Source organism: Takifugu flavidus, chromosome 16 (genome assembly GCF_003711565.1).
Source record: "Takifugu flavidus isolate HTHZ2018 chromosome 16, ASM371156v2, whole genome shotgun sequence".
In the NCBI taxonomy this organism is placed as follows: Eukaryota; Metazoa; Chordata; class Actinopteri; order Tetraodontiformes; family Tetraodontidae; genus Takifugu; species Takifugu flavidus.
This window is the reverse complement of record NC_079535.1, coordinates 7,789,133-7,812,917: the sequence shown is the minus strand read 5'-3', so window position 1 is coordinate 7,812,917 and position 23,785 is coordinate 7,789,133. Positions and strand designations below refer to the sequence as shown.

The window sequence follows — 23,785 nt, the reverse complement described above, 5'->3', positions numbered from 1 at the left end:
AGCAGCCGACCTGCTCCGGGCGTGACGCCATCGGGCCGAACCGACAGCTAAAATCAAGAGCGAGCGGAGAGAGGGAAGCTCCTAGGAAAAAATAAAAGAAAAAGAAAAATGAACAAATAATCTCTCCCTGGTTAGCATGTTGTCCTGCGATCTGGACTCTGCTGAGGACGCGGCGGCCAGTGCTTCCATTGATGCTGAGGGAGAGGAGCAGGAGGAGGAAGAGGAAGAGGACTCACCGGCAGAGAGTGATGTCTTGGAGGAGGAGGTACGCGCACATGCAAACCGTTGATATGTTGCTGTTAAAAAGAAAGACGACAGAAGAATCTCTGGGAGCAGCTCTGCTCTGTGACTTTAAGAAAAGTTTAAGAAATGTTAACAGCAGGAGCCACTAAAGGTCCCTGATGCCTAATCCCGGTTTATTCACGTTTTTAACTGCTTTCTGTGTTTATAAATCACTCATACATTCATTCCTCTGCTGGCTGAAGTCAGTTTGATAGTGACTGACACACAACCACGTTTCTCTCTGAGAGCGTCCACCAGTTTTGTTCTAGCAGTGAGGGTTAGTTCTTTATTATTCAACCCCAGAACCATTACTACTGTGACTAACTTCTATTCTGTGTAGTGTAAATAGAAGTTAAACATGTATCTGTCAAAGGAGTCTACAGATGATTATCTACATGTCAGCAGGGGGCCTGCACCAGCGAACACTGTCTTCTATGGCGGTCTTGTTTGCTGCATAAATAACTGAGGTGGAACCAGCAAAGCGACATGCCCACCCCTGTGTCAGCGCAGTAATGGATGGGCTGATTGTCAACATAAATCCTTTCATTCCGTGACCGAGCAGAGCACAGGAGCTGCGGCGCAGCCTCTCTCGCCACAACATCCACTCACAAATACGTGACATCACAAAACTCAGGAAGACATTCACGTGCGGGCCATGAAAGCCCCAAAGGTCTCCACCACAGGATGGGACCACCAATTATATCCTACCATTAGTGGAGATGGTACAGATTTATTGTGCCGATCGTCTTTTAATCACCCCTCTGTGAGTGTGTGAGAGAGTGGTGTGTGTGTGTGTGTTCTTGTACTTTCCACATTCTGATTCTACTACCAACGTGAGGACATTTTGACTGGTCCACCCAACTTCAAGGTGCTGTTTGAGGGTTAAGATATAGATTTAAGGTTAGAATTGGGTTTGGCTTAGGGTCAGGGTTAGGGGGTTAGTTGGGATGGTTAGAGTCAGGAGCTGGTTGGTGTATTATATCTGTGGAGGTCCTCACAAAGAAGTACAAGGATCTGTGTGTGTATTGTGACCCGTGTATGGTTTCCTCTCATCCGGCGACTGCTGGGAATCAGCAGCAGTTAACAGGGAAAGGATGGATAGATTTACAGTCTTACACCAGGACTTCTGTTAGATTCTGGTCAATAAAATAACTCTAAATGCATGTGCATCATACTCACGCACTTGGAAACACACATATTTGACGTCATTTCCGCAGCTTCCCTTTAGTTCGATTTCATTTGGTGCCCCGGTGTGAAAAAAGCTTAGAAGTGTTAGTCGAAGTGTGTTATTCTCAAACCCTCCGTCTCTTTCTCCGCAGCAGCGGCCAGTGAAGCAGTCCCTGGGCGCCTGCATGTGCCGGGAGTCTCAGTGGCGCTGCCTGCTCCTCTCGCTCCTCATGTACAGCTGCCTGGGTGTGGTGGCGTGGTGTCAGCTGACCCGTGTCACCAAGATCAGCTTCAACGCCGCCCTCACTTCCTCCTTCGCCTCCTCCTTCAACCCCTCCGGGCCGGGCGCCGGGGGTCACTCAATGATCTACCACGACAGTCCCTGCTCGGACGGCTACGTCTACATCCCCCTGGCCTTCCTCCTCATGCTCTACGTCCTCTACATGGCCGAGTGCTGGCACTGCCGGGCCAGGAGTGAGCTGCAGTGCAAAGTGGACGTGGACAGCGTGTACGAGCGGGTGCTGCGCATGCGACAGGCCCAGCCTTGCATATGGTGGAAGGCCATCAGCTACCACTTTGTCCGGCGGACGCGGCAAGTCACGCGCTACCGCAACGGGGACGCCTACAGCACCACGCAGGTGTACCACGAGAGAGTCAACACCCACGTGGCCGAGGGGGAGTTCGACTACAGCCGCTGTGGGATGAAGGACGTGTCCAGGGAGCTGAGGGGCCTGGAGGGACACCCAGCGACGCGGCTGCACTTCACCAAGTGTTTCAGCTTCACCGAGGCCGGCCCAGAGAACGATTACCTCAACCAGAGGGCCAGGTTCTTCTCTGGAATCGAAGGTTTGGACGATTACATGGAAGCAAGGGAGGGAATGCAGCTGAAGAACGTGGATTTCAGAGACAACCTGATTGCCTACTTGGACCCGGACAGGATGCCTTGGTACAGTTCCCAAGTTGCCTTTTGGGTGGCAGCTGTGCTGATGCTGTCCTGGCCCCTCAGAGTGCTCATAGAGTACCGCACCGCTTACGTGCACTACCGCATTGAGAAACTCTTTGGGTTGGAGTACAGTCAGAGCAGCCCCTCCCCTTTGGACGAAGACAGGACTTTGGGAGGCAACCCCAGTTGTGTCATTCCAAGAGTGGACACCCTGGACAGCACTGAAATGGAGTGGCACATATGCTGCAATCGCCAGCTGATCCCCAGCTACTCCGAGGCCGTGCTCATCGACATGGTCACGGCGGACTCAACCTCGCCGCAGGACACGGGGGGCACCTCCTCCTCCAACTGCGTCCTGCTGGACGGCAGCCGGGCGGCGTGGAGCTACGGCGCCCTCCAGAGCCGGGGCAGCTGCGAGCACTGCTGCGAGCCCAACGCGCAGGGCGGGCGAGCGGGACGCCGGAGGAGGACGGTCACCAGCTCCAGCTGCTCCTCCATCTTCTCCTGCCGGAGGGGTCTTTCGCGATCCCGCCACTCCTCCAACACATCCCGGCTCTTGCTGTGCCGCATGTACGGCTCCCATCTCACCGTGGCCCTGTGGAGGAGCCGCAGCAGCAACCTCACGGACTCCTGCTGCGCCGACGAGCAGTGCTGCCGCTCCGACTCCAGCCAGCTGGCCCTCAGCGACAGTCCTCCGACCTACAGGGACGCGCGGTTCTTCCCGGTCCTCATCACGCATCGGCCCGAAGGCAACGAGGACGGGAGGGAAGCGAGGCGATATTACGTACGGAGAGAATCGTCCTGTGTGGAGACGTCTCTGTGAATGACATAAATCCACCCTTCATTCATCCTCAGTCACTTCTGTCCAATCAGAGACGAGGCATGAAGATGACAGGAGCCATCAAAGCAGCCCCACGCATCTCCACCTTATCCTGGGCCAAGGTTCAGCCTGAGAACAGCCACAGATCCGGGGGATCTGCGTGTTCTCCTCAGGACAGCAGGGACTTCTTCCTCTGATGAATATTCAAACAGCTACAAACATGAGCTTTAACTTTGGAGATTTACCAAAGCGACGTCCACGCGTGAGTGTAACCAGGAGAGCTGTATTATAATAACCTAACGATCGGACTTTTAGTTGTTTTCAAATCCGATGTGGTGAAGCCAAAGACCGTAAAGAGTACGTTTCTATATTTTGAGATGCTGTAGAGTACAAGACGTTTTCATAGAGACAAAGTGTGAAATTAATGTTAAAATAAAAAGCAATAAAGGGAACTCTGGATGATCGGTTAGCACGGAATGATTTGGGAAAGAACATTGATGTCGAGGTATTATTTTTATGGAAAACACTTGCACCATAAAAAGTCTAATATATATTGAAATATAACAGCACGGGAGGACACAGAGTGTCATTTATGTACACAGATACTGGCATGGACACACAGAGACACACAGAGTTTCTGAATAAAATGTATACATTCATTCATATGTTGCCGCCTGTTATTGACAAACGTTTTTTAATTCCCAATGTCATTAATGGCTGTGGTCGTCGCGTCCCGAAAGTAAAAAAGATCACAATAAATAACTTTCTCGAATAACAAGAACACAATTCTAACAGTATTTATAACACTATCAATTAATTGGAATCATCGTTGACACAAAAGAGCTTGTAGTTAGGCACCAAGCTCAGAATATAGTTAAAAACAGTCTACATGGCTGTTATCTTTATATAAAATTACAGTTGTGGATGTGATGCTGTGGATGCAGATGATCGGGTTAAATGTCAACAAACACGCTGAGCAGAGGTATGTCCTGCGGAGTGGAGGGAATAATGCACATTTAAGTGTCCACTGCAGTGGAGTGAAGAAATCCTTTGGCCTGGCCCCACAGATGACATCATCTGATGTGATGTTATATACTCTGTGTGTGTGTGTGTGTGTGTGTGTGTGTGTGTGTGTGTGTGTTGTTTGTTTGACCCCTGCACATGTCAAAGTGTTGAATGAGATTTCTTATTATATAGTATTAAGGGTTAGGGTTAGTGGTAACTCAATAAGGTATCACATGTATGTGATATATATAGGAATACATTTTAGAATTAAAACGTAAGTTTAACATAAGATTTAATTTACAATTAAACTAATTTCAGAAAATTCTCAGAAAATCCTCTTCTTATTATCCCCCCCAAAAAACCCATGAATAAAATTGTTATAACCCAAAAGTTTTAGCCAGATATTAAAACCCTCTATATTACCTTTAATAAAATACATAACGCACCAATATTACTATAAAACATGAATGCATTACTTGACGTATTCAGCAGCCTATGATGCTGAACTGAACAAGTAAAAAGTAAGTTGTAATTCTGGAGTTCGCCATATTGACCACTAGGTGTCACTATTGTTTGCGTCTTTTTCCATTTCATTCATAATGCAGCATTACAATAAACTGTAAAACGATGTCTTTGTTAATTTAACTCAAAACCTTAAAAACATCAAACGCATTTGCACCGTAACGACTGAATTTTCGCAATTCCAGAGGGAAACAATGTTCTCCAAAATAAGCTGCTGCATTCCAATATGACTCAAAATGGGGTCAAGGTTTTAGCTTAACATACATGATCCAACTTTTCTTCTGGGAAACATTGTTATGACTTCTCTCTGATCACAATCAGATGTCAACATTATAATATTGGTGACTTGCAGGAACCTTTTAATGATGTTGCCATAGATTATTTCAAGTGGATTTGTCTAAAACTCTGAAACCTGTTTACTTGCATTTAAACCTGAAATAAATATTGGCAACATTTGGATTTATCCAGCTGATAGTAATATTTAATTGGCTTTAAGCCAATGATAACCTTTCGCAATCTATATTAGGAAATAATTCTTGTGAAAAAGGCTTAGGCAAGTATGTCAGTAATACTCCTTACACATACGAATAGTCATAGATGTTACTTAACTGCTTTGACACCAGTGACGTTATACACACACATGAATTATATTATTGATATATTTGGCTGAAGAAGCTCCCCAGCTCCAATAACAGCATATAACAGTGTTTAGAATTCCTCCTAAAATATCACCATATTGTAAAGTATGAATGTTTCTGGAAAGATGTGGAAAAAATCTTTTTTATTAACTTTTTCGATTGAGACGCTAAACTGTCTCAGTCTGCTGTCAGCCACAACTGTCAATCGTCTCATTTGTTTGTTTTTATTGTTCAAACTTTATTTAAAAAACTAAACAGCGATTTTTGACAGGGGCGTGTCTACACTGGGCGCTCGTGGCGAGCCGTTTGAGTCTTGGCTGACGTCACTTCCCAGGCGCGAGACCGTCATGCTAACAGTGGCTAAACAATCGATTGACTTTACAAAGTAAGAGCTAAGCTGTCAAGATAAAGTCGGGAAGAACACAGTTTTACCCACAAAAAATAACGCTTAGTCGTGTTTTAGGCCTTGTGTGAAACAGAATCAGCTCTATCTTCACACGCGTTGTGCCATTGCCTTTAGCACGTAAGTTGTTGCCTTCGCGGAGGATTTCTTTTTCTCTGGTATGATTGTGAGCCCGTAGGACTCCGACACTTTCCGGGGAGCTATGAAGCTGCAGTGCGATGTCGAGGTTGCGAATCGGATGCTCCCCACGATCGGGCTAAAAAGCCGAGGTAGAGGAACTAGAGCTGTGCTCTCCATCGGAAAACATTTGGACAAGACGAGTCAGCGGAGCAACGTTTACCTGATGATCTGCACAGCTAAAGACCGAGCGGGCTCCAAGTACAAGGTTCGTGTCAACCAGTGCCTAAAACCGCTGCTATTCCAGCATTAACTGGCTGGAATGCCTTTACAATGCACCGATAATTGTGAACAAGTTAGTTTTAGTCATTTGATGTTAGTTTCAAAGAAATCGCACTAAATTTGGTTCAGGAATGTCAGCTGTAGATCAACCTGTTTGGATTCCTCTTTGAAAGGGAATCCTGATCTTAATCCTGATCTTAATCTTTGGGTTATTATTAGAAATGTATGTTTGATGATTGGATAATCCGCCGGTAATATTATCTTTTGTGTGTAATGCTAGTATGTAGTATGCAAAAAGATATCACCTATGTAAACAACTGGTGTTTAAGTACGTTGGTTTCTAACGTTGGACACAAAATGTAAATAAAAGAGAATAAAACTCTTTCCTCTAAAAGAACTGAACCACTTGAATTACATGCAAACAATAGATTTTCACTCATTACTCTCCACCATTCCTGAGCTGTGGGTGTAAACCTGCACATTGGTGACAACTCTCAATACTTACGGACAATACGGACAATTCCTGTCTCAACTTGTTTCAGAAGGATTGATTCACTGTTGGAGGAATGATGCAGACTTGATGTAATGTTGACCAACACGCTGTATTTTTCCATCTGTGATGGCTGACGTGTTTCTGTTGCAGCTGAAGGACAACATAGAAAAGTTCTTCACAAAGTTTGTGGAGGAAGGCAAAGCCACGGTCAGGTTAAAGGAACCTGCTGTTGACATTTGTCTGAGCAAGGTATGTATTTCACACTGACATAATTGCTGTGTTTACATAGGGACCTTTTTTTTTTGTCTCAGAACAATTAAATTAATGAGAAAGCCATTTTATTCTTCTGGCTTGAGCTGATTATTTACAAAGGTACGGCACTCTGAGACAAAGTGTGCAGCTCTCCATTCAGTCATGTATCAGCAAGCCAGACTGACACGTAATGTTGTTTTGACGCCAGTTTAGACGCCATAGCCGCCTCATTGTTTCTAGCCGCTGTTTTTGAGGCAGCAATGACCTTTCACCCAGATCCTCACTCGCACCGGCAGAATCATCATCACACGGGGGGCTGCGTACACTGATCACACGCCAGGCAGCTGGAAAAAGACGGATAGACCAAGCTGCACATTATGTAATGGGGATGTTTGTGTCAATATTGTCTATTTATCAAAACGAATCATTCATCACCATGTTATATCCACACCACCTATTCCTAAATTAACCTACAGGGCGCCCGATTTAAATACATCGTGCAAATCACTTTTAATGCTAGTCCTTGGATGGAAGTGTGTCAACATATTCCAGGTCAGTGAATGTAGGTTAGATATTTCAAGGAAGCCGTATGCAACCACCTGAGGCGATGGCTTGGCTGTAATTCTGCAAATTTGCGTTCGGTTGCTGTGCGTCGTCTGTGTAGATTCTCAATCATCCAGGTCATTGTGTCCTGAACCACACCCACACGTTCAGCTCCTCTTTTCAGTGCAGACGGCAAAATGAGAGCAGATGATCAAAAATGTGCCGTATTTATTCTTGAAAATCTGTAGGAATACTTTTTTTCCCCCCATATTTTTATTCAACTTCAGGCTGATGCCAATAGCTTAAAGAACTTCCTGTCGGTGGCTCGCCTGGCAGAGAGAGGGAGCGACCCCGGCACCATCCCTCTCTCCAAACTGACTCCAGTGCGCGCCCGAGAGGTAGAGCAGCCCAAGAAGAAGCTCACCATTGTGTCCAAAAAGGACTACCCCCTCTCCTCCAACTTCCCCTACTCTCTAGAGCAGCTGCAGGTTTCCTACTGCAAACTGTCACGCGTGGACATGAGGATGCTCTCCCTCAAAGGTAGAGGTGCTGTCTTTGGAAGATTTTCAAATATATAGCAGTGTGTGACAAATCAGTGCATTTTTTCCTTAGCTCTTCGTAAGCTGGACCTCAGCAACAACCACATCAAGAAACTACCTGCCACCATCGGGGACCTCAGCTGCCTCTCTGACCTGGTGCTGCACAATAACCACCTGGAAGCCTTCAGCGACGCCCTTTGTCTTTCCTCCTTGCAGCACAGCCTGCATCTCCTGGACCTCAGTCACAATCGTCTGCGGGCCCTCCCCGCTCATTTCTGCCGGCTCCGAGAACTGGTCAATCTCAAACTGGACAACAACGAGCTCGCCTGTTTGCCGTTTCACGTCGGCCGACTGTCGAAGCTCAGGTATCTGTCTGCGGCGCACAACCGGCTGGCCGCGCTGCCCGGGGATTTTCGAAAGCTGAGTCTGGAAAACCTGGATCTGTTTGGGAATCCTTTCATCCAACCCAACCCTCTCAACCACACAATGAACCTCACATTCCCTTTCACACTTCAAGAGTTGTCATCCAGAGCCGTGGTCAAACTCAGGTTGGGATTAAAACCGCTTTCATTTGCGCTGCTGTCTGCATCTTTGCAACTCACCCCTGCCTTCAATCTCTCTTTTTATCCACTAGGATACCACACGGACCTCACCTCATACCAGCCCATTTGTGTCGGGACCTGGAAGTAGCCAAAACCTGTGACTGTGGCAACACTTGCATCAGCTTTTACATCAAGACGGCGGTGAGCGTGAATCTGCACCAGGTTTCTTACACAGTGGTCTTGGTGGACGACATGGGTGGCACAGATGCTCCGGTGGAGCAGTATTTCTGCTCCCTCTCCTGCTACCTGGAGTTTTTGGACAGTTCCATCCAAAGGGGAGTCAGATGAAGACAAACTGTTATTTAAAGGCTGACCTTTGCAGTCAGATTCAGGTTCTGACATTCAGTAGGAAGTGATGCAAAATTTTGAGTTAAACTGATCTGTGGTCCAGGTTTCTATGATTGACAGGACAGAAAAAGTTGTCTGTGTGTAATCCACCTCACTTTATTATGCACTTTTCATACATCAAGCCTGTGTAACAGGATAAGTATTTGTAACCGAGAGGATTACACCAAACCGTAGCTTACGTCTCCTCAGCTGGGGAATAAAGAACACACATGTAGCTTTGTTTCTGAGCATTGTGCCTGGGACCTGTAACTTTTAATTATAAATGTCTAAGTTCATTATAATAAAAATGGCCATTCTGTCGAAAGTAGCTCATCCTGGGACTCCAAAAAATGTCTTATGCAGAGTCTAAAGAATTGATGGTGTTGGACAGATTCAATTTTCATAGTCTTTAATCAAGCTCATATATCAGTGAGTTCTGGAAAGTGAAGCCAGCAGATGTGGAGTGGTCGCTGATGATGGTTTCTCTGCCGTCTTCATCCACCTCTGAGGACAGCAGGTGGGGGTTTGTCTCCAGGCTGCTGGTGCTGGGAGACCTGCTCATCCTCTTCCTTTCTCTCCTGAAGTAAAACAGGCTTCATGGTCATGATCTCAACAATTCCAATTCTCATTTTTTATAAAAGAATTTCTAGTTAATGTGTTGCATTAACCAAATGTTGCATTAACCAGATGAATGACAAAGTCCTGGCAGGAAATACAAGGGCGATATTTAATAAATAATCTCATTCCACAAAAGCGCTATATTTACTTTACAAATAATCCAAAATGTCTCTGGCCAGAGGAGACTAAGGCATGTTTTCTGTGATAAATGTCTCCTGGATGGTTAATATTTAAAAGTCTTTGGTAAAAACAGGATTTGTGGTCATATAAAGCTCATGTTTTATGTTAAACATCAAATTTACATCTTCATCGTTGGCAGAACAGCTTTTATTTGGACCCAAGAGACAAAAAGAACCTGACTGAAAGTCTCCATTCTCATATCAAGACAGCTCATTGTCATTAATAAGGTCACTGTTGGTCACAGAGCTGCATGTTAAATGTTATCACCAGGTCCACCATATTTCTTTAAACAAACAACATTATGGACCCTAGAAGTCTTTTTCCCTCTCCTGCCTGAGGTCAAATTTAAACGATGGTGCTGAATTTTGAATTGTGGGCTGAGAGAAGGAAATATGATGATCGTATGAGGTTCAGCCAGCCTCCACACTAGTGCAACACGCGCTCAACGTTGTGGTGTATGTCATATTTTGCACAGAACGTGCTTGTGACAGGCAAACAGGTGAGCTGCTCCATCCAGGGCCAGGTAATCGGATTAATATAAAACCAAACAATCAGTGATGAAAACAGTCCAACAAAGGCCACCAGTGAAAAAGCAGCGATGACGCGTTTTCGGTACTTGTCGAAAGTGCCGAAGGCGAGATACGGCAGGAAGGCAAAAGACAGCAGCAAGCCGCTGAAGAAGCCAAAGATGTGGGCGATGTTATTGATCCATGGCAGGAGCCCACAGATGAGGAGGAAGAGCAACATGACGAGCAGCTCCAGAAAGGCCTTCCACGGCTTCTCCAGGACCTGCCAAGCATGGAACAGCTCGACAAACAGGCAGGCGAGGAGTCCAAACTGAGAGCCAGCTGGACCCACCTGCAGGAAGAGAACAGCATGGGCTGATTTGGCTTCAAGGAAAGGCACATTTATTTATATAGAACTGTTGAGACACAAGCACATTTGGAGTGCTAAAAACAAAAGGCTAAAGGGCACATTTGAAGTCAGGTAAGATGGAGGACATACAGTACATACAAAAAGACATATAGGTTCAAAGGAAAACTAAAACCAGGTTCTGCATAAATGTTAGGAAAGAGCTGTGAATACCAGCTCTTATCATGACAGGTGCTATCAGAATCTGAGGTCTCTTCATCAGAACTCTTATCTCCAGTCTGTCATCTATCACATTAGCATACAGAGGCTTCGTTAACACCATGCATGGCCCCTGTGGAATCCCTCAGATGAGGGCACTCAGGCCGAGTTTTAATCTCCAGTGTGGGAAGCAGGAGGAAACTCTTGTGCATGTGTGGCTGTGCACTCACCTCAGGTCTGTAGGGCAGTACCACCGCTGATGCCAGGTTCCCAGTGATCCCACTGAGCAGGTAGATGATGGAGATATGGACCCAACCAGCCAGCCTCTCCAGGTCCCTCAGAATGGTCATCTGAAACACCACTGACATCGCACAGTGTAACACCCTGCACACACACACACACACACACACTGTTTTTGCATATGCACAATATTAGCAGAAAGCATGTGCAGTCATATGTCTATAGAAATAAATCTATATCACAAGAGCTGACCTGTAGCTGAGGATCTTACCCTTCATGAAGGAAGAGAGAAAGCCAAAGACGGTAGAACTGATCGGGAACTTTAGGGTCGAGGAAGGGCAGCAGGCCGCACACGTCATTCAGACAGTCAACCTGTGCAGAAGTACGGTGTGATCGGGAATCCACCACTCTATGGCACACACACGTGCACACAGCACTACCTGTGAGCAGAGGGTGGCGCCCTCGTGGAAGTACCCACGCATGAAAGAGCAATACTCTCTGGTTGTGATCTCACACCTGCACAATGAGTCACAGAAGCGTCACAAAATGTGCATTCTTGGCTCCTGAATTATCAAAGACAGCCATTTCCACCAGCTGAGGAGACATATGAGGGTGCTGAAGCCCTAGAAACACACACACACAGCTCTCACCTGCCCTTAGTTCCTACACAGCAGGGCCGTCCTCTAATGTCACAGTCCATGTGTCTGTAGCCGGTGCGCTTCCACTTTTTAGGGTAAGTGCACACCTGAGAGACGGCACTCACCTGTTAGAACCGCAGTGATTACTAATAATAATGATATCAACAGCAGTGTCCCCTCACCGGCCACTTGGTGACATCATCTGGCCATGTGTGGAGCTTTGTAGAGGCCGGCACTTCACAAATTCTGCCCGCACAAACACGGAAGGAGTCAGGAAGCTTATCAACACACAGTTAGTGGACAGAACCTCACCAACGTTCTCACCTGGGATCTTGGTGGCAGACGGAACCGGAAAACCTGATGATGTCCGCAGACTCGTTGTGCCATTTAACGAAGGTGGCCAGTGTTTTCTGCATTTGTGTCCAAGGTGACATTCAGTGTTACTTCAATACGAGAATTCATCCACACGACCAGCGCCACGAGCTTTCCTGCACTGATGCTAAGCTAATTAGCCAAGCAGGAAGATTCAGAATAAAGACTTACAGAGCAGTCAGATTGGAGAGTCTGTACACAGCCGGAGTTGTCGTTCTGAACACAGCAACCGGATTCTCTCTCCAATTCTTTGAACCTCTGGATGAGGCCGACGATCTGGGGGTCCTGACGCATGCAGGGGGAGAACATGGCCCCCAAACGGATCAGGTCTTCCTGAAAGGTTGTGGGAATGTTAGAAGTGAAAAACCTGGAAAAAAGCAACTCGGTTTCTACACAATACTCCCCAGTTGGGATGATGAAATGAGTGAAGCCTGAGGGAGGTCAGTATTTGGAGAAGTGTGCAACAAAACAGGGAGAAAAACAAAGAGGAAGCTGTAACCCGGAAGCAAGATCGCCTCCAGACTCACTGAACTGGGACCAATCCAGATGTTTTCCTGCTGGACGTAGCTGATGCTCTCATATGTGGCCTTGTTCTTCTGTATCTACAGGGGCAACAGAGTAACACTGATGACACAGGTCACCTCAGGGCTGTGCCTGGTCTACCATCCAACAGAGCTGCAGGTGGCATTTCTGCCTGCTCAGCAAAGCGGCAGATTTAACATTTCTTTTGAGGTACAAAGACATGAAGTCAGAGTTTAACATTGTAAGAGAAAGCTGTACAAACTGCACAAAACCGGCCTCCTCACAAGCAAAACCGCCTAAAAGCCTGTGTGCTCGATGCAGCTTACAATGAGCAAATCATGTTGAGCTCTGGTGGGTCAAAGGTCAAAGACCTTCTGACCTCACTCACCAATTGAGATGAAGAATGTTGCGCGAACCCGATGGGAGCAAAGCCGTACATACAACAGGACAGCAGCGTGATAACTATATGCACAAAGGTGATCCAGTAGGTGAAGTACACCCTGAAAGGAAGCCGAGAACAACGGTGGGTTGTTACTCACGGACCTACAATCATCGGGGGCACCGTCGCTCACCGGTGGCTGTGCATGTCATCCAGCTGTTTTTGGACGTCACTGCTGAGGCTGTGGCGATAGTACCGGATCAGCCAATTCCCCAGCACACCCACGCCAATCTCATGTTTGCCTTGGTCAGCTATAAAGCGCTTCACTTTTAGGGCAAGGCGACCAGCTCGGCAAGGACGACTCTTCCGCGTGACAGCGGGGGTCCCGAGTGTTTGAGACGCGTCCCTGCTGACATGGGTGGTGGTGAAACAAAGAAGCCAAGGGTCAAAGCGTGCACGCATGCAGACGTGTATACAGATAGAGAAGCCCACACACACACGGGCGCCACGGTGGTTGGAATGTGTCGGCTGGTGTAAACTCACGGGCCGAGAACCCTCTGGTCGGCCTGTTCTCTGGCAGCAAATGCAGGCATGGGAGGAGATTCAAACACGTCAGCTCCTGGCGGGTATCGACCATTGCAAGAGTTGATTTGGACTTACAAAAAATTCTGGGCAGGGGTCTCTGGCTGATGCCTGATCCCCATCTGTCACCTCCATTACTTGGTTTAACACTCATACTTAGGTTGTGCGTGTGAGAGTGAGAATTAAGTGTCTTTATTTTCAATAACTTACCTTGTATTTTGTTATCTGTCTCTACAGCTGCTGATTGTGGTTGAAGGTAATCGACAACAGTACTACAGGGGGTAGTTGTGATGTTACTCGGTACATAATTAGATCAAATTTCTTTGAGCTTTGATCAAAGGTCAAGGTGCTTTGATCATTTTATCCTTAAACCTGTTTAATCTATTAGACGTGATCTATTGATCCATTAGACGTGCGTGTGCACGTGTGTTTAATGACTTAAAGACTTTCGTGACTTCTCTGAAACCTTTCCGGTCCTTTTCTATGGGCCTACACTTTGTGATTTGTCATGCACCGAGGCGTGCACGCTATTCCCGATCGAGCCGTACGTGTCGGTGTATTTCAGTGCCTGTGCGTCAAATAGCCTGACCTGTAAAATGTGCCAAATATCCCAACAGAATAAAAAGAATTAGGTGGAATAACAAGAAGACTGCTTCATGCCGAGGCACACAGGTCCAAAAAGACCTCAGAGTCCTTCTATGGGTCCCACCACAACACAGGTGGGAGCCACCGAGTCGTTCAGCCCATCACCGTGGTCCCCTGGCAGGGGTGCGGGCGCGCCACACTCAATTGGCCCCAATCTGTAATAACTGGTCAGTTCCTTTTAGATAGGGTGTTCACACAATTGTGGACATGACGTTTGACCTGCAGCAGTCCTGGAATGAATAAAGAACTCTATTTAAAGCTGATGAACCTAAAAATAACCCAGTGTGTTAATGCTCAGATACTAACAGCCATGTGTTTGTATGATCAGAAGAAAAGCAGCGTTCGCGGCAGCTATATTTGGCTTTTTGAACATGTGCTAGCTACCTTTGTTTCCTTTAGAGATATTTTTCAGGGTAAAGAGAAGAGAGCGCAGGGTTCAAAAATACCAGCTCACAATGGCTTCACCATGGCACTGACTGGCTCTTGTGTGTCAGGTGTGGGTTACAAGGTCGCAAAGCAAATCCGAGTGGAATTTCTGTGCTAATCTGTCCACAATAGCATTAGCCACACACCACATGGTTTGTTTGAGGATTGGTTCATTGATAGCACAGGAACAAGAGAGACACACACATACCGAATCAAGCAATTGTTTCATCTCAGGCTTTTATCTCTGTCGTTAGTAGCATGCAGGACCCTCAGCCTTCATGGTGACTGTAACACATAGATATCACACCTGTAGTTTCAGCAGGAGGCTCACACGTGTTTTGTTTTGGGAATTTTTAATTTTATTTTGGTGTTCAACATGAGTTTGTCCGAGAAAGCTGGATCCTTAGAGCTAGCTGAACATTAACCTCTTCCTCCCTTTGTTTCGGTCACTTTTATTCCTTCTTCTGTCAGTTCATCGCTGCTGATGTTGGTGCTGTAAAGGGATTTCCGTTTCCTTCTTGAGAGTGGCGCCCTCTACTGGCGTGGATCAGCGCTTACATGGCAGTGAGAGTGAACCTGCTCCAGATACTGTACCTGGAATCTTTGGGGAATTCCAAACCAAAGTGATGACAAATAAACTTTTAACAGCTACCGTGTGGATTCAGATGAAGAATAAATGCGAAGCTTTGTTTCTGAACACTGTGCCCATGATCTGTAACTTAAATAAAAATGTTTGTAAAGGTTAATAAAAATAAAAATGGGCATTTTGTCAAAAGTAGCTCATTTTATATCCAGAGACCAGAGTTTTTAGTGTTTGAAAATCTTCAAAGAAGAAAAGATCTAAATTTTTAATCCAGCCTTCTCACACACACACACACACTCTCTCTCTCTCACACACACACTCTCTCTCTCTCTCACACACACACACACACACACACTTATGCTGCAGATTAAACATTTTTTAAATTCTTGGTCTTTAATCAAGCTCATATATCAGTGAGTTCTGGAAAGTGAAGCCAGCAGATGTGGAGTGGTCGCTGATGATGGTTTCTCTGCCGTCTTCATCCACCTCTATGAGGACAGCAGGTGGGGGTTTGTCTCCAGGCTGCTGGTGCTGGGAGACCTGCTCTGTTGGCAGCTCGTCCTCGTCCGTGTCTTGTCTCTCCTGCTTCTGTGGACTCCCTGGGTGTTCCTCTGGGACCTCCTTGCCTGAACTCCCTCCGCTTTCCTCATCAGTTTTGGACTCCTGGGCCTGTTGGGAAACCTCGTAGTCCGTCGCCTCCTCCTAGAACAGAAGCACGTTAGCAGGAACCTTCACATGGTTTCCAGCATGCTCTAATTTTCTCTCACCTTCAGACCTCCGGTCTCATTTTCCATCTGTTCCAAGGCGTCTGACGTCCTCATCTTAGATGTTGTCTCCAGGGAAACATTGAGAGCTGCATTGCCTCTATTTTCTAAGCAATCTGGATGTGTGGCAACATCTAAATGAGCCTGATTTTCTGTTTCGGAGGCATCCTCCTGTTGGTCGTCAGTATTCCACTGAAGACCTCTCGGCTCTTGAAGCGTTTCTTCCTCCACACTTCTGCACTTTTCTACTTCCTCCTCTTGGCTCCTGCTCTGTTCTGCACCCCTCGCCATTGTCACGTCGCCTGGCCCCTCCTCTCCTTCACCCGTCCCTTCGCTCGTCTGCTCCTCTGGTCCCTCGACTTCGGTCTCTGTCAGCTCGTCCCTCTCTTGCACCTTCGCGTCCTCCTCTGCGTCACCGTTGCCTACCTGCCCATCGCCGTCAGCGGGAACAGGTCCCACGGCAAACTCAAAGGCCTCGTTGGCAGGAAGAACAGGTAGTGTGACCGTAAGCTGACCTTTCTGTTTGTTGAACTTGGCCTCTCCTCTCTCCTCGTCTACAGGGTAGGCGAGAGGCAGCTCCAGTCTGTACGCTGGTTTCTTCGACTCCAGCAGCAACATTCTTTCTGCTACTTCCAGGCTGGCGTCCGTGACCTTCTTTAAAAGTGGTACATCGATGGTAACCACTATCTCCTTGGGCCTGGGGCTTTGGGCTGTGTAGCTGGAACATGTGAAGTCCTGTATGTCTATGTAGGAACGGTATTTTAAAGTGTAGTTTGGCTTTGTTGGCTCTTTGGGTTTTGGAGGCTGGATGTCCAAGCCAGCGCCGCAGCGCTTAGCTGTTGTGGCTGATCCTGCAGGGTTGCTTTGCAGGGATGCCGGATGCCTTTTCTCATCAGGGAATGGGAATTCCTGATGGGCAGACTTCCCCGAAGGCTCTTTGGACCCGGGGATTGGTTTTCGAATGACACATGTTTGTGGCGTCCCTTTGAATTTTGCACCAATCTCTGTCACATTATTCCTGTCTAGAGTGACGTTGAAGGTGCTCTGTATTCCCTGGATGGCCGTGTCGTTGACCATACCCATGAACTGCTTGTTTTTGCTGGCCATGTTCAGTGTGTCGGGGTGAAAAATAACAACATAAATCATCATCTTCTGACCTTTTTTATATATTTCTTGCCTCTCTGGGTGCAGTATATGAGGCAGGGCCCAACAGAGACCCCTGCGGCCATCCTCCAACACTTTAGGGGTAAAAGAAGGTTTAGCAATTTTTTCACTGGCACATATATTTATGAAACATTTGTGGCTGCCGTTCATACACGTCCTGAAAGCCCTAAAGGGTTCCGGGTGGATAAATTCTATTGTACTTCCCTTATCCTGCTCCAGCAGTTTGATCTCCTCTTCATACCTTCTCCTGTTCTCTGGGTCTGATAATTCCTGCGCGTATTCTCTGAACAATTCCCTGAACTTCTCGTCTTTGAAAGCCTTTCCCAGTCTGTCCATTTCCTCCGCCGTCATGTCGAGCTCTTTTAACTTGTTTCCCATCTCCATGGTGACGATTGCGACGGGAAAGTTCTTTGGTCGGGTAGTTTGTGGAGGTTTCTTTAACTAAGTGACCGCCGAGACGTTTACAATGTTGCTTTTGTGTGTCAGAGACGCTAGCTAAAGTGTTAAAAGCGCGACGAGAAGTGTCACCATGGCAACTCAGCGTAAACTCTATGTGACGTCACTCACCTTTGATGCCCTTTAAGTAAAAGGCAGGAAAAAAGCCAAATAAAAATAAAATAAAATAAAAGCCAAATCCAAAAAGGCAAAAAAAGACTCATCCAGACACTAAAAACTATAATATAAAAGAAAAGTTGACGGAATTACCGCTAGGTTCACAATATCACTGCGATTGAAAAATAAATGCGTATATAATTTCCCGCATGAGAACCCCAAAGGGGATATAAACATGTAGAATTTACAAAAAGCACCGAAGTAACGAACTGTAGAAGGCCGAGGACAGTAATATTAGCTCTGCTATTATACATTCGTTATCAATTTTAACTTCTGAAATGCAAATTTTGTTATTTTTAAATATATTTAAAGGTTCGGCCTGGCGTTATTGTCATTTTTTTGAGTTACACCGCTCCACCGAAAGATGGCGCTATACACCGTTGCTCCGGTGGCACCCAGCCAGAGAATAACTCGGTCAGTAAGGCAAAGGGGCGGGTAGGCTGGGGAGAGACGTGATTGGTCGCACCCCCGAGTACATATTTGTCCCTCTCTGATTGGAAGGGGTGTACTGTTACTGGGTGTGAGACCATCGCGGATGAATATGAGGATGCGGAGGGAGGATGGAGACGGCACCGACTCATTCTTAGATTTGCGGGGTCTTCATGGCTTTATTTTTATTTGCTCCATTCTGCATGAATGATGATGTCTCCTCTGTGGAATATTCATTTTTTTCAGGGATGGAACAGCTGATCCCCCCCATCCCCTGTTATTATTTGCATTTAATGTTCTCCACTTAGCCGTTACAACACCAGTAGTTTGGTTCATTCAGCCAGAAGACCTGGGGGATGTCAGACTGAGATGGGTGGGTTGACACCGGGTGACGCACAGAGGATGTGGGAAGGAACCACTCACTACATTTCTACATGACACAAACAGGAAAGACTGTTGCCTTTGCCCACAACCCAATGCTCACGCTTTGTTTCTTTGGTCACCAAAAAATAAAATAGCGAAAAAGAACCAAAGTTGTTTACATTTTTTTGGTTTATTATTACAAATATGTATTAAATAATATGAAAAGTTAGACAGGGATATGATCATGTATAATGACTGTACTGATTATTAATATTCATATTTACATTTTTTTCCTGCATTAACATTAACTCAAATATAACAAATAAATGCATTCCATCATACAACAAACAATACATTCACATAGATAACTATAACCTGTTATAAGGGGTAGGAAATGAAATGCATAAGATAAAGTTCATACAAAGGCTTTGGCAAGGGTGCATACATATTGATTATATCAATTTTTAAGATCTTTTAGAGGAAAGAGGCATGTACAAATGAGCATTTCAGAGGGAAAATTAAGTCCAGTGCATGTTTTTTTTTTTTTTAAATCCCCATAGCAGCAGCCTCATGTGCGTGGCTGCGCCCAGTGACATCTTGGGTGGTTGTGGGATGGCAGTGTTTGTCTACTTGGAACTGGCAGGCACCAGCATGCTTAGCGGGGCAAGGCCAGGTTTTGTAGGAGGTGTCTGTCTAGCAGCCATTTTGTTCAGGCTCTGAACGTCGGCCTGCCAGGAGGGAATTTTCTTGGTGGTCATGTGGCGGCGTGCATGTTTGGTGAGGTGGTCGCTGCGCATGAACCTCCTGTCGCACACGGGGCACACGAACTTCTTCTCGCCGGTGTGCGTCCGCCGGTGACGCGACAGCTCATCGGAGCGAGCGAACCTCTTGTCACAGCCGTCCCAGCTGCAGCTGAATGGCTTCTCGCCTGGAGGAGGGACAGGAGAAAGTGACAAGTCAGCGAGTGAGTCACACTGGAGCCGTAAGAGCTCGTTGCCACATCGGGCGGCTTTACAACGTCCTTTCCACAGAAACACAGAGGCGTGCAACGTAAAACCTCACCTGTGTGTGTCCTCAGGTGAGCTTTGAGGTGGGAGCTCTTGAAATACGTCTTCCTGCAGCCTGGGAAGTTGCAGACGTAGTTCCTCCTGCGGGAAAAGTCCATCTTTGTGGCTGTTTGGCTGCTGCTGATTCCTGATGGCACATACATGGGAGCTGGGGCCAGAGGTAGCAGTTTGGTGTTGCCCAGGGTCACGACAGTCTGCGGGCAGTGAGGGGCCTGAGGGACTGAGGACTGAGGGAGAACCAGCATCACCGTCCCCTGGGGCACCGCTGAGCCCACGATGAGGGGCTGCTGAACGGGCGCTGCAGCAGTTGAGATGGCGGAGGTGGTCTGAAGGCCAGTACCGGACGCCTGAACCGGGCCGGGGATGAAGGCTGAGATTATACCCGATTGGCTGCTGACAGGGAACATCTGGCAAATTATCTGCGGGCTGGTGACGGAAGGTGGGGACAGGGTTGCGGAAACAGCTGGAGGGGGGGTGCTGATGATGTGAGTGGGTACGGTTGAGGTACTGTCCGAAGAGGGTTTGGAGGGACTGGCTAGCTCTGCTTTGGAATAGTGGGTAGTGAGTAATGTGGGTGCATGTGGAGCCTGAGGAGGTGGAGGTGGGTTCGGCTGATCAATCTTTGCGGCGCTCTGTCCCTGCTGCTGCTGGCAGGCCCCTCCTGACGTGACTCTGTCTCTTGTTTTCTCTGGGTTGGGGGCCGCTGGAATGTGTTGTTGGAAGGGGGTGCTGTCTGCCGTGTGGCGGATGACGCTGGTCACCATGGCTCTGCAAGGCTGCGGCTGACAGGAGTGGGAGGGGCTCGGCCCAGGTTGTTGGGAGGATACGGAGACGCCGGAGCCCGCCTGGAGCGTTAAAGATTCGGCAAAGCTGGGGCTGTGAGGGGGGGTCATACACTGGACGGAAGAGAAGCATGAAGAGAGGGATTTATTGGTGTGTCAGCTGGCAGTTTCTGTGGTTTTACTGGAACAGGGGTAGCAAAGACAACCATCACAGGTGGAGAGCGGCCACGTATCACAGGGCAGTAACACTGTGAGCTATTAACTGTGATTTTTATGATTGTTTCTGTCTGAAGGTCAACACACTTTACTGTATATAAGGGTTTGGGTTTGGATTATTTTTGCTGAAGCATCTCTCACCTGCCCTATTGTGATGTCGTTGACCATGACCTAAGAGTGATCTTTATACACCTACACCATAAGGTGATGGGGTTTAATGCAAGCCCCGCCCCCTCCGGAATGTATTTACTGCACAATGGTTGGTTAAATTGGTTGATACTTTTATGGAGGGGCAGTTACAACACTGACATTTATGTAATCACATAAATTTATGTAATCACATAAATGTCACATAATAGCCACTTACCAAGGATGAGAGGGACACAAAGTCTTTGGGGGGCTCTGGAAGGTCTGGGGGCAAGATTGAGTCACAGGAGTCTGACGCCGGAGTGAGCGGTCGGGGTTTGCAAGGTGTCGGCCTGTTGCCTCCGAGGTAGTGGCCCTGGCCCCAAGAACTCATGCACACCAGGACCTCAGCCGCCTCCAGATCCGTGTACTCCAGGCCAGACGTTCCGTTAGAGACAGACTGTTCACTGTCGTGCCTTCTTCTCTTGGACTGGGACCCGCAATGAGCCTGGGAAACAGAAATAACAACATCACACAAAGAAAGCAAATTGCAACGCCTTCCGTTGCTGACACATTATGAGTGTGATGTCTTTTTTTTCCAACTGTATGACCCAACTGATGCAACTCATATCCCATTTTATTCAGCAGGGAAAACAACATCAGTCAAGCCAGAGTGCCTCAATGGAAGGTCAAAACTGCCGATGAGGGACTGAGGTGACTGGGTCTAAACCCTGCCCAATATGAACCGCCTCTGGCTCCAAGCCAAAGCGCCTCCCATGGCCAAATATAGACCCAATAGTGACGTGCTGCCTAGATGAGCCATGTGAAATCCCCATAAAGCCAGTTTACATCAGGAAACGGGTTTGTTGCATTGTCATTATAATTTGCATTTCCTATAAACGACACATCTTAATATCCGCCCACCGGCGACAACCTGGCTGACAACGGCCGATCATCATATTGCTGAAATCCATATTCTTTGATTTTTAACAAAAACATCAAAAAAGCAAAAGTATGAATTTGTCAAGAGTTTGCATTTGACATGATTGGATTTATTCAGCATCACTTGCAGAGCAAACCCACCCTGGAACACTATTAATACAATTTTACGCAATCCTTAAGTGTTTCATTTAGCGGACCACTTCGCTTAAGATGTAATATTCAATCCCCTTAGTAAACAAGTGGATGTCACTGGACTATAAAAGACGTCTGGCGCATAAATCACGTAAACAGTTGAATATTCCCGAGCGTCTTACCTCATTTGACTCCATCTCCCGAAATTTGCGCGCTGGCATTGAGGAAGAAGACGTCAAGAAATCGCTTTTTATATACGGTCAAATCAGCGTAGAACAAAGAGACGGCGGTCGCCAGGGCTGCTGCCTGTGCTGTGGTGGGGTTGAGGTCGCTTTTTTTTTCTTTGACTGGCTCCCTTTTCTCTCAGCTGTGTGTGTAAAACATGGGGCGGAGAAACAAAAAAAGAAAAAAAAAAAAAGAAAAACAAAACTCACAACACGCACTGGCGGGTGGCAACACTCCGCCAATCACAATTGAGTGTGTGCGGAGCGTCAGCCAATGGGAGAGGAGAGAGCGCGTGAACAGTGCATGCTCGTCGGCCGGTTGGAGGAAATGGGGTGCGTGGCCGTTGGTGGGCGTGGCCATGAGAGTCAGCGGTGTCAGAGTAAACCCGGTGAACTGCCAGCCGCTTAACTAGGCAAAAGGTCGATTCAGTCTATGCTGCGTTCACGAGTTGTGGGAAAAACACCCACATGCCGGCTCGATGAAATTATATCGCAATAAAACTGCACTTATTTCTATAGCTTTCTTTATATATTCAGCATGCAATATGAATATATGAAATTATACGTTTGGGGAAAAAATATCTGTCACGTGTCGGTTGCGCGTGATCGCCATGTCCTCGTGAATACCTATATACCGGTAGTTACATTAGTAGAGCCAAATGCAAGGTATACAAAAATAGAAGCCATAACAATTTATAGATTTGATCATTTAAACATCCTCTAGTACTCATATTTATTTTGTTGAATATTATTATTTAATGACGTGCTTTAAATGTGATCACTAATTATATACTTTGAGAATGTCTTTGCTGCGCATTGAGAACACGTGTGCATATATAGGCCAAGTTAATGTAGACTACTTTATAACGTGTCATTTAGATTATGTAGGGTAACGATACAAACACACCTGTTTGGCTGTGCTGTTTAAAAAAGCAAAAGTATATATAAGCCGATCTTGTTCTCTCGAAGCGAGAAGACCTGGAGAGATTCGTGGGTGTACAAATTTCCGAATAGTTTGTGAACGCAACACCCGTGCCAGCGAGGGAAAGCGTGTGTGTCTGTGCGTGCGTGTGACGTGTGTTTGCAACTATCTTAGCAAAAAATACAAACATCGAGAATAGAAAAGCCATCCTACAAAGAGCCCTGGAAAAATAAGTAAAAGAGATAAACATACTCTCATTAAATAATAAATGAACATAAGTTCAAAAGCAAATATTCACATATTATTAGTTTCAAGTAATCTAGGTCAATGTTAAATAAGACAAAAAGTAGCCCTCATTCTTCATCATTCAGCAGACACTTGTTTTGACTGACAGTGCAGTGAGTATGAAGGGATCCCAGTCAACTCCAACTGTCCTAATATTCACAAGATCTACATGTTTTCAGAGTCTGTGACTTTTGACAGTGTACCTAAAACATGAAATAATTAAGCGTGAGCTCAAGATACCCATGGCCTATTGTCTTCCAGGAGTTCATTTTCACAAACCCAAGTCAGGGAATTCGAATCGGTGCTGACCTACATATGTGCTTACATCACCAAATGCAGATGGACAAAGAGCTAAAACGAGCTGTTGGACTCCCCAGAAGTCCAAACATAAAGAATTCTCAATTTCTCATCAATTTTTTTTTAAACTCAACTATGTGTTGGAACTATTTCAGGCCAGCATCAGCCCTGCGATGTTTCATATTCTGTTTATAAAATATTTCAGTTTAACCCTGATTATGTTGCTCTGCAGTGTTGCAGCGACGTTACAGCAGGTGTGTCGGCTCCGT

The 23,785-nt window shown here is 46.5% G+C and overlaps 5 protein-coding genes across 6 annotated transcripts; 2 read left to right on the top strand and 3 right to left on the bottom strand.

Annotated features, from left to right (window-relative positions):
• Positions 1–131: 131 nt before the first annotated feature.
• si:dkey-13p1.4 (transmembrane protein 151B) lies at positions 132–3,877 on the top strand. 2 transcript variants are annotated; one of them, XM_057059139.1, is made up of 2 exons: positions 132–265; positions 1,602–3,877. In XM_057059139.1, exons 1-2 carry the CDS (start codon positions 137–139, stop codon positions 3,213–3,215), a joined length of 1,743 nt encoding a protein of 580 aa, XP_056915119.1. In that variant the 5' UTR covers positions 132–136; the 3' UTR covers positions 3,216–3,877. The 2 variants fall into 2 exon arrangements, with proteins under 2 accessions (XP_056915119.1, XP_056915121.1); XM_057059141.1 differs by having other exon boundaries at positions 137–265; positions 1,605–3,877.
• A 1,819-nt stretch (positions 3,878–5,696) lies between these two features.
• lrr1 (leucine rich repeat protein 1) lies at positions 5,697–9,263 on the top strand. Its single transcript, XM_057058730.1, has 5 exons — positions 5,697–6,165; positions 6,823–6,921; positions 7,755–8,007; positions 8,080–8,554; positions 8,641–9,263. Exons 1-5 carry the CDS (start codon positions 5,983–5,985, stop codon positions 8,894–8,896), a joined length of 1,266 nt encoding a protein of 421 aa, XP_056914710.1. The 5' UTR covers positions 5,697–5,982; the 3' UTR covers positions 8,897–9,263.
• A 375-nt stretch (positions 9,264–9,638) lies between these two features.
• On the bottom strand, positions 9,639–13,592 carry LOC130513031 (inactive rhomboid protein 2-like). Its single transcript, XM_057011571.1, has 12 exons — positions 13,499–13,592; positions 13,149–13,281; positions 12,965–13,076; positions 12,582–12,656; positions 12,253–12,387; positions 12,007–12,092; positions 11,865–11,928; positions 11,695–11,807; positions 11,485–11,560; positions 11,316–11,416; positions 11,035–11,188; positions 9,639–10,591 (listed from the first exon to the last, which is right to left on the bottom strand). Exons 1-12 carry the CDS (start codon positions 13,590–13,592, stop codon positions 10,160–10,162), a joined length of 1,575 nt encoding a protein of 524 aa, XP_056867551.1. The 3' UTR covers positions 9,639–10,159.
• A 1,780-nt stretch (positions 13,593–15,372) lies between these two features.
• On the bottom strand, positions 15,373–18,454 carry dnaaf2 (dynein axonemal assembly factor 2). The gene is made up of 2 exons (XM_057058728.1): positions 15,959–18,454; positions 15,373–15,893 (listed from the first exon to the last, which is right to left on the bottom strand). The coding sequence occupies exons 1-2, from the start codon at positions 17,501–17,503 to the stop codon at positions 15,585–15,587; spliced, it is 1,854 nt and encodes a 617-aa protein (XP_056914708.1). The 5' UTR covers positions 17,504–18,454; the 3' UTR covers positions 15,373–15,584.
• A 240-nt stretch (positions 18,455–18,694) lies between these two features.
• Positions 18,695–22,174, bottom strand: klf11b (Kruppel like factor 11b). Its single transcript, XM_057058729.1, has 4 exons — positions 21,971–22,174; positions 20,956–21,222; positions 19,586–20,486; positions 18,695–19,451 (listed from the first exon to the last, which is right to left on the bottom strand). The coding sequence occupies exons 1-4, from the start codon at positions 22,007–22,009 to the stop codon at positions 19,150–19,152; spliced, it is 1,509 nt and encodes a 502-aa protein (XP_056914709.1). The 5' UTR covers positions 22,010–22,174; the 3' UTR covers positions 18,695–19,149.
• Between the last annotated feature and the right edge of the window lie 1,611 nt (positions 22,175–23,785).

Coding starts and splice junctions, on each gene's coding strand:
- dnaaf2 (XM_057058728.1), bottom strand. CDS start 17,503: ATGGAGATGGGAAACAAGTTAAAAGAGCTCGACATGACGGCGGAGGAA. Junction 15,894..15,958: donor ATGAGACCGGAGGTCTGAAG/GTGAGAGAAAAT, acceptor CTTCTGTTCTAG/GAGGAGGCGACGGACTACGA.
- LOC130513031 (XM_057011571.1), bottom strand. CDS start 13,592: ATGGTCGATACCCGCCAGGAGCTGACGTGTTTGAATCTCCTCCCATGC. Junction 12,093..12,252: donor AGAACGACAACTCCGGCTGT/GTACAGACTCTC, acceptor ACACAAATGCAG/AAAACACTGGCCACCTTCGT. Junction 10,592..11,034: donor TACTGCCCTACAGACCTGAG/GTGAGTGCACAG, acceptor CTCTTCCTGCAG/GTGGGTCCAGCTGGCTCTCA.
- si:dkey-13p1.4 (XM_057059139.1), top strand. CDS start 137: ATGTTGTCCTGCGATCTGGACTCTGCTGAGGACGCGGCGGCCAGTGCT. Junction 266..1,601: donor GTGATGTCTTGGAGGAGGAG/GTACGCGCACAT, acceptor CTTTCTCCGCAG/CAGCGGCCAGTGAAGCAGTC.
- lrr1 (XM_057058730.1), top strand. CDS start 5,983: ATGAAGCTGCAGTGCGATGTCGAGGTTGCGAATCGGATGCTCCCCACG. Junction 6,922..7,754: donor TTGACATTTGTCTGAGCAAG/GTATGTATTTCA, acceptor ATTCAACTTCAG/GCTGATGCCAATAGCTTAAA. Junction 8,555..8,640: donor AGAGCCGTGGTCAAACTCAG/GTTGGGATTAAA, acceptor TTTATCCACTAG/GATACCACACGGACCTCACC.
- klf11b (XM_057058729.1), bottom strand. CDS start 22,009: ATGCCAGCGCGCAAATTTCGGGAGATGGAGTCAAATGAG. Junction 20,487..20,955: donor TTGTGTCCCTCTCATCCTTG/GTAAGTGGCTAT, acceptor TCTTCCGTCCAG/TGTATGACCCCCCCTCACAG. Junction 19,452..19,585: donor TCACCTGAGGACACACACAG/GTGAGGTTTTAC, acceptor TCCCTCCTCCAG/GCGAGAAGCCATTCAGCTGC.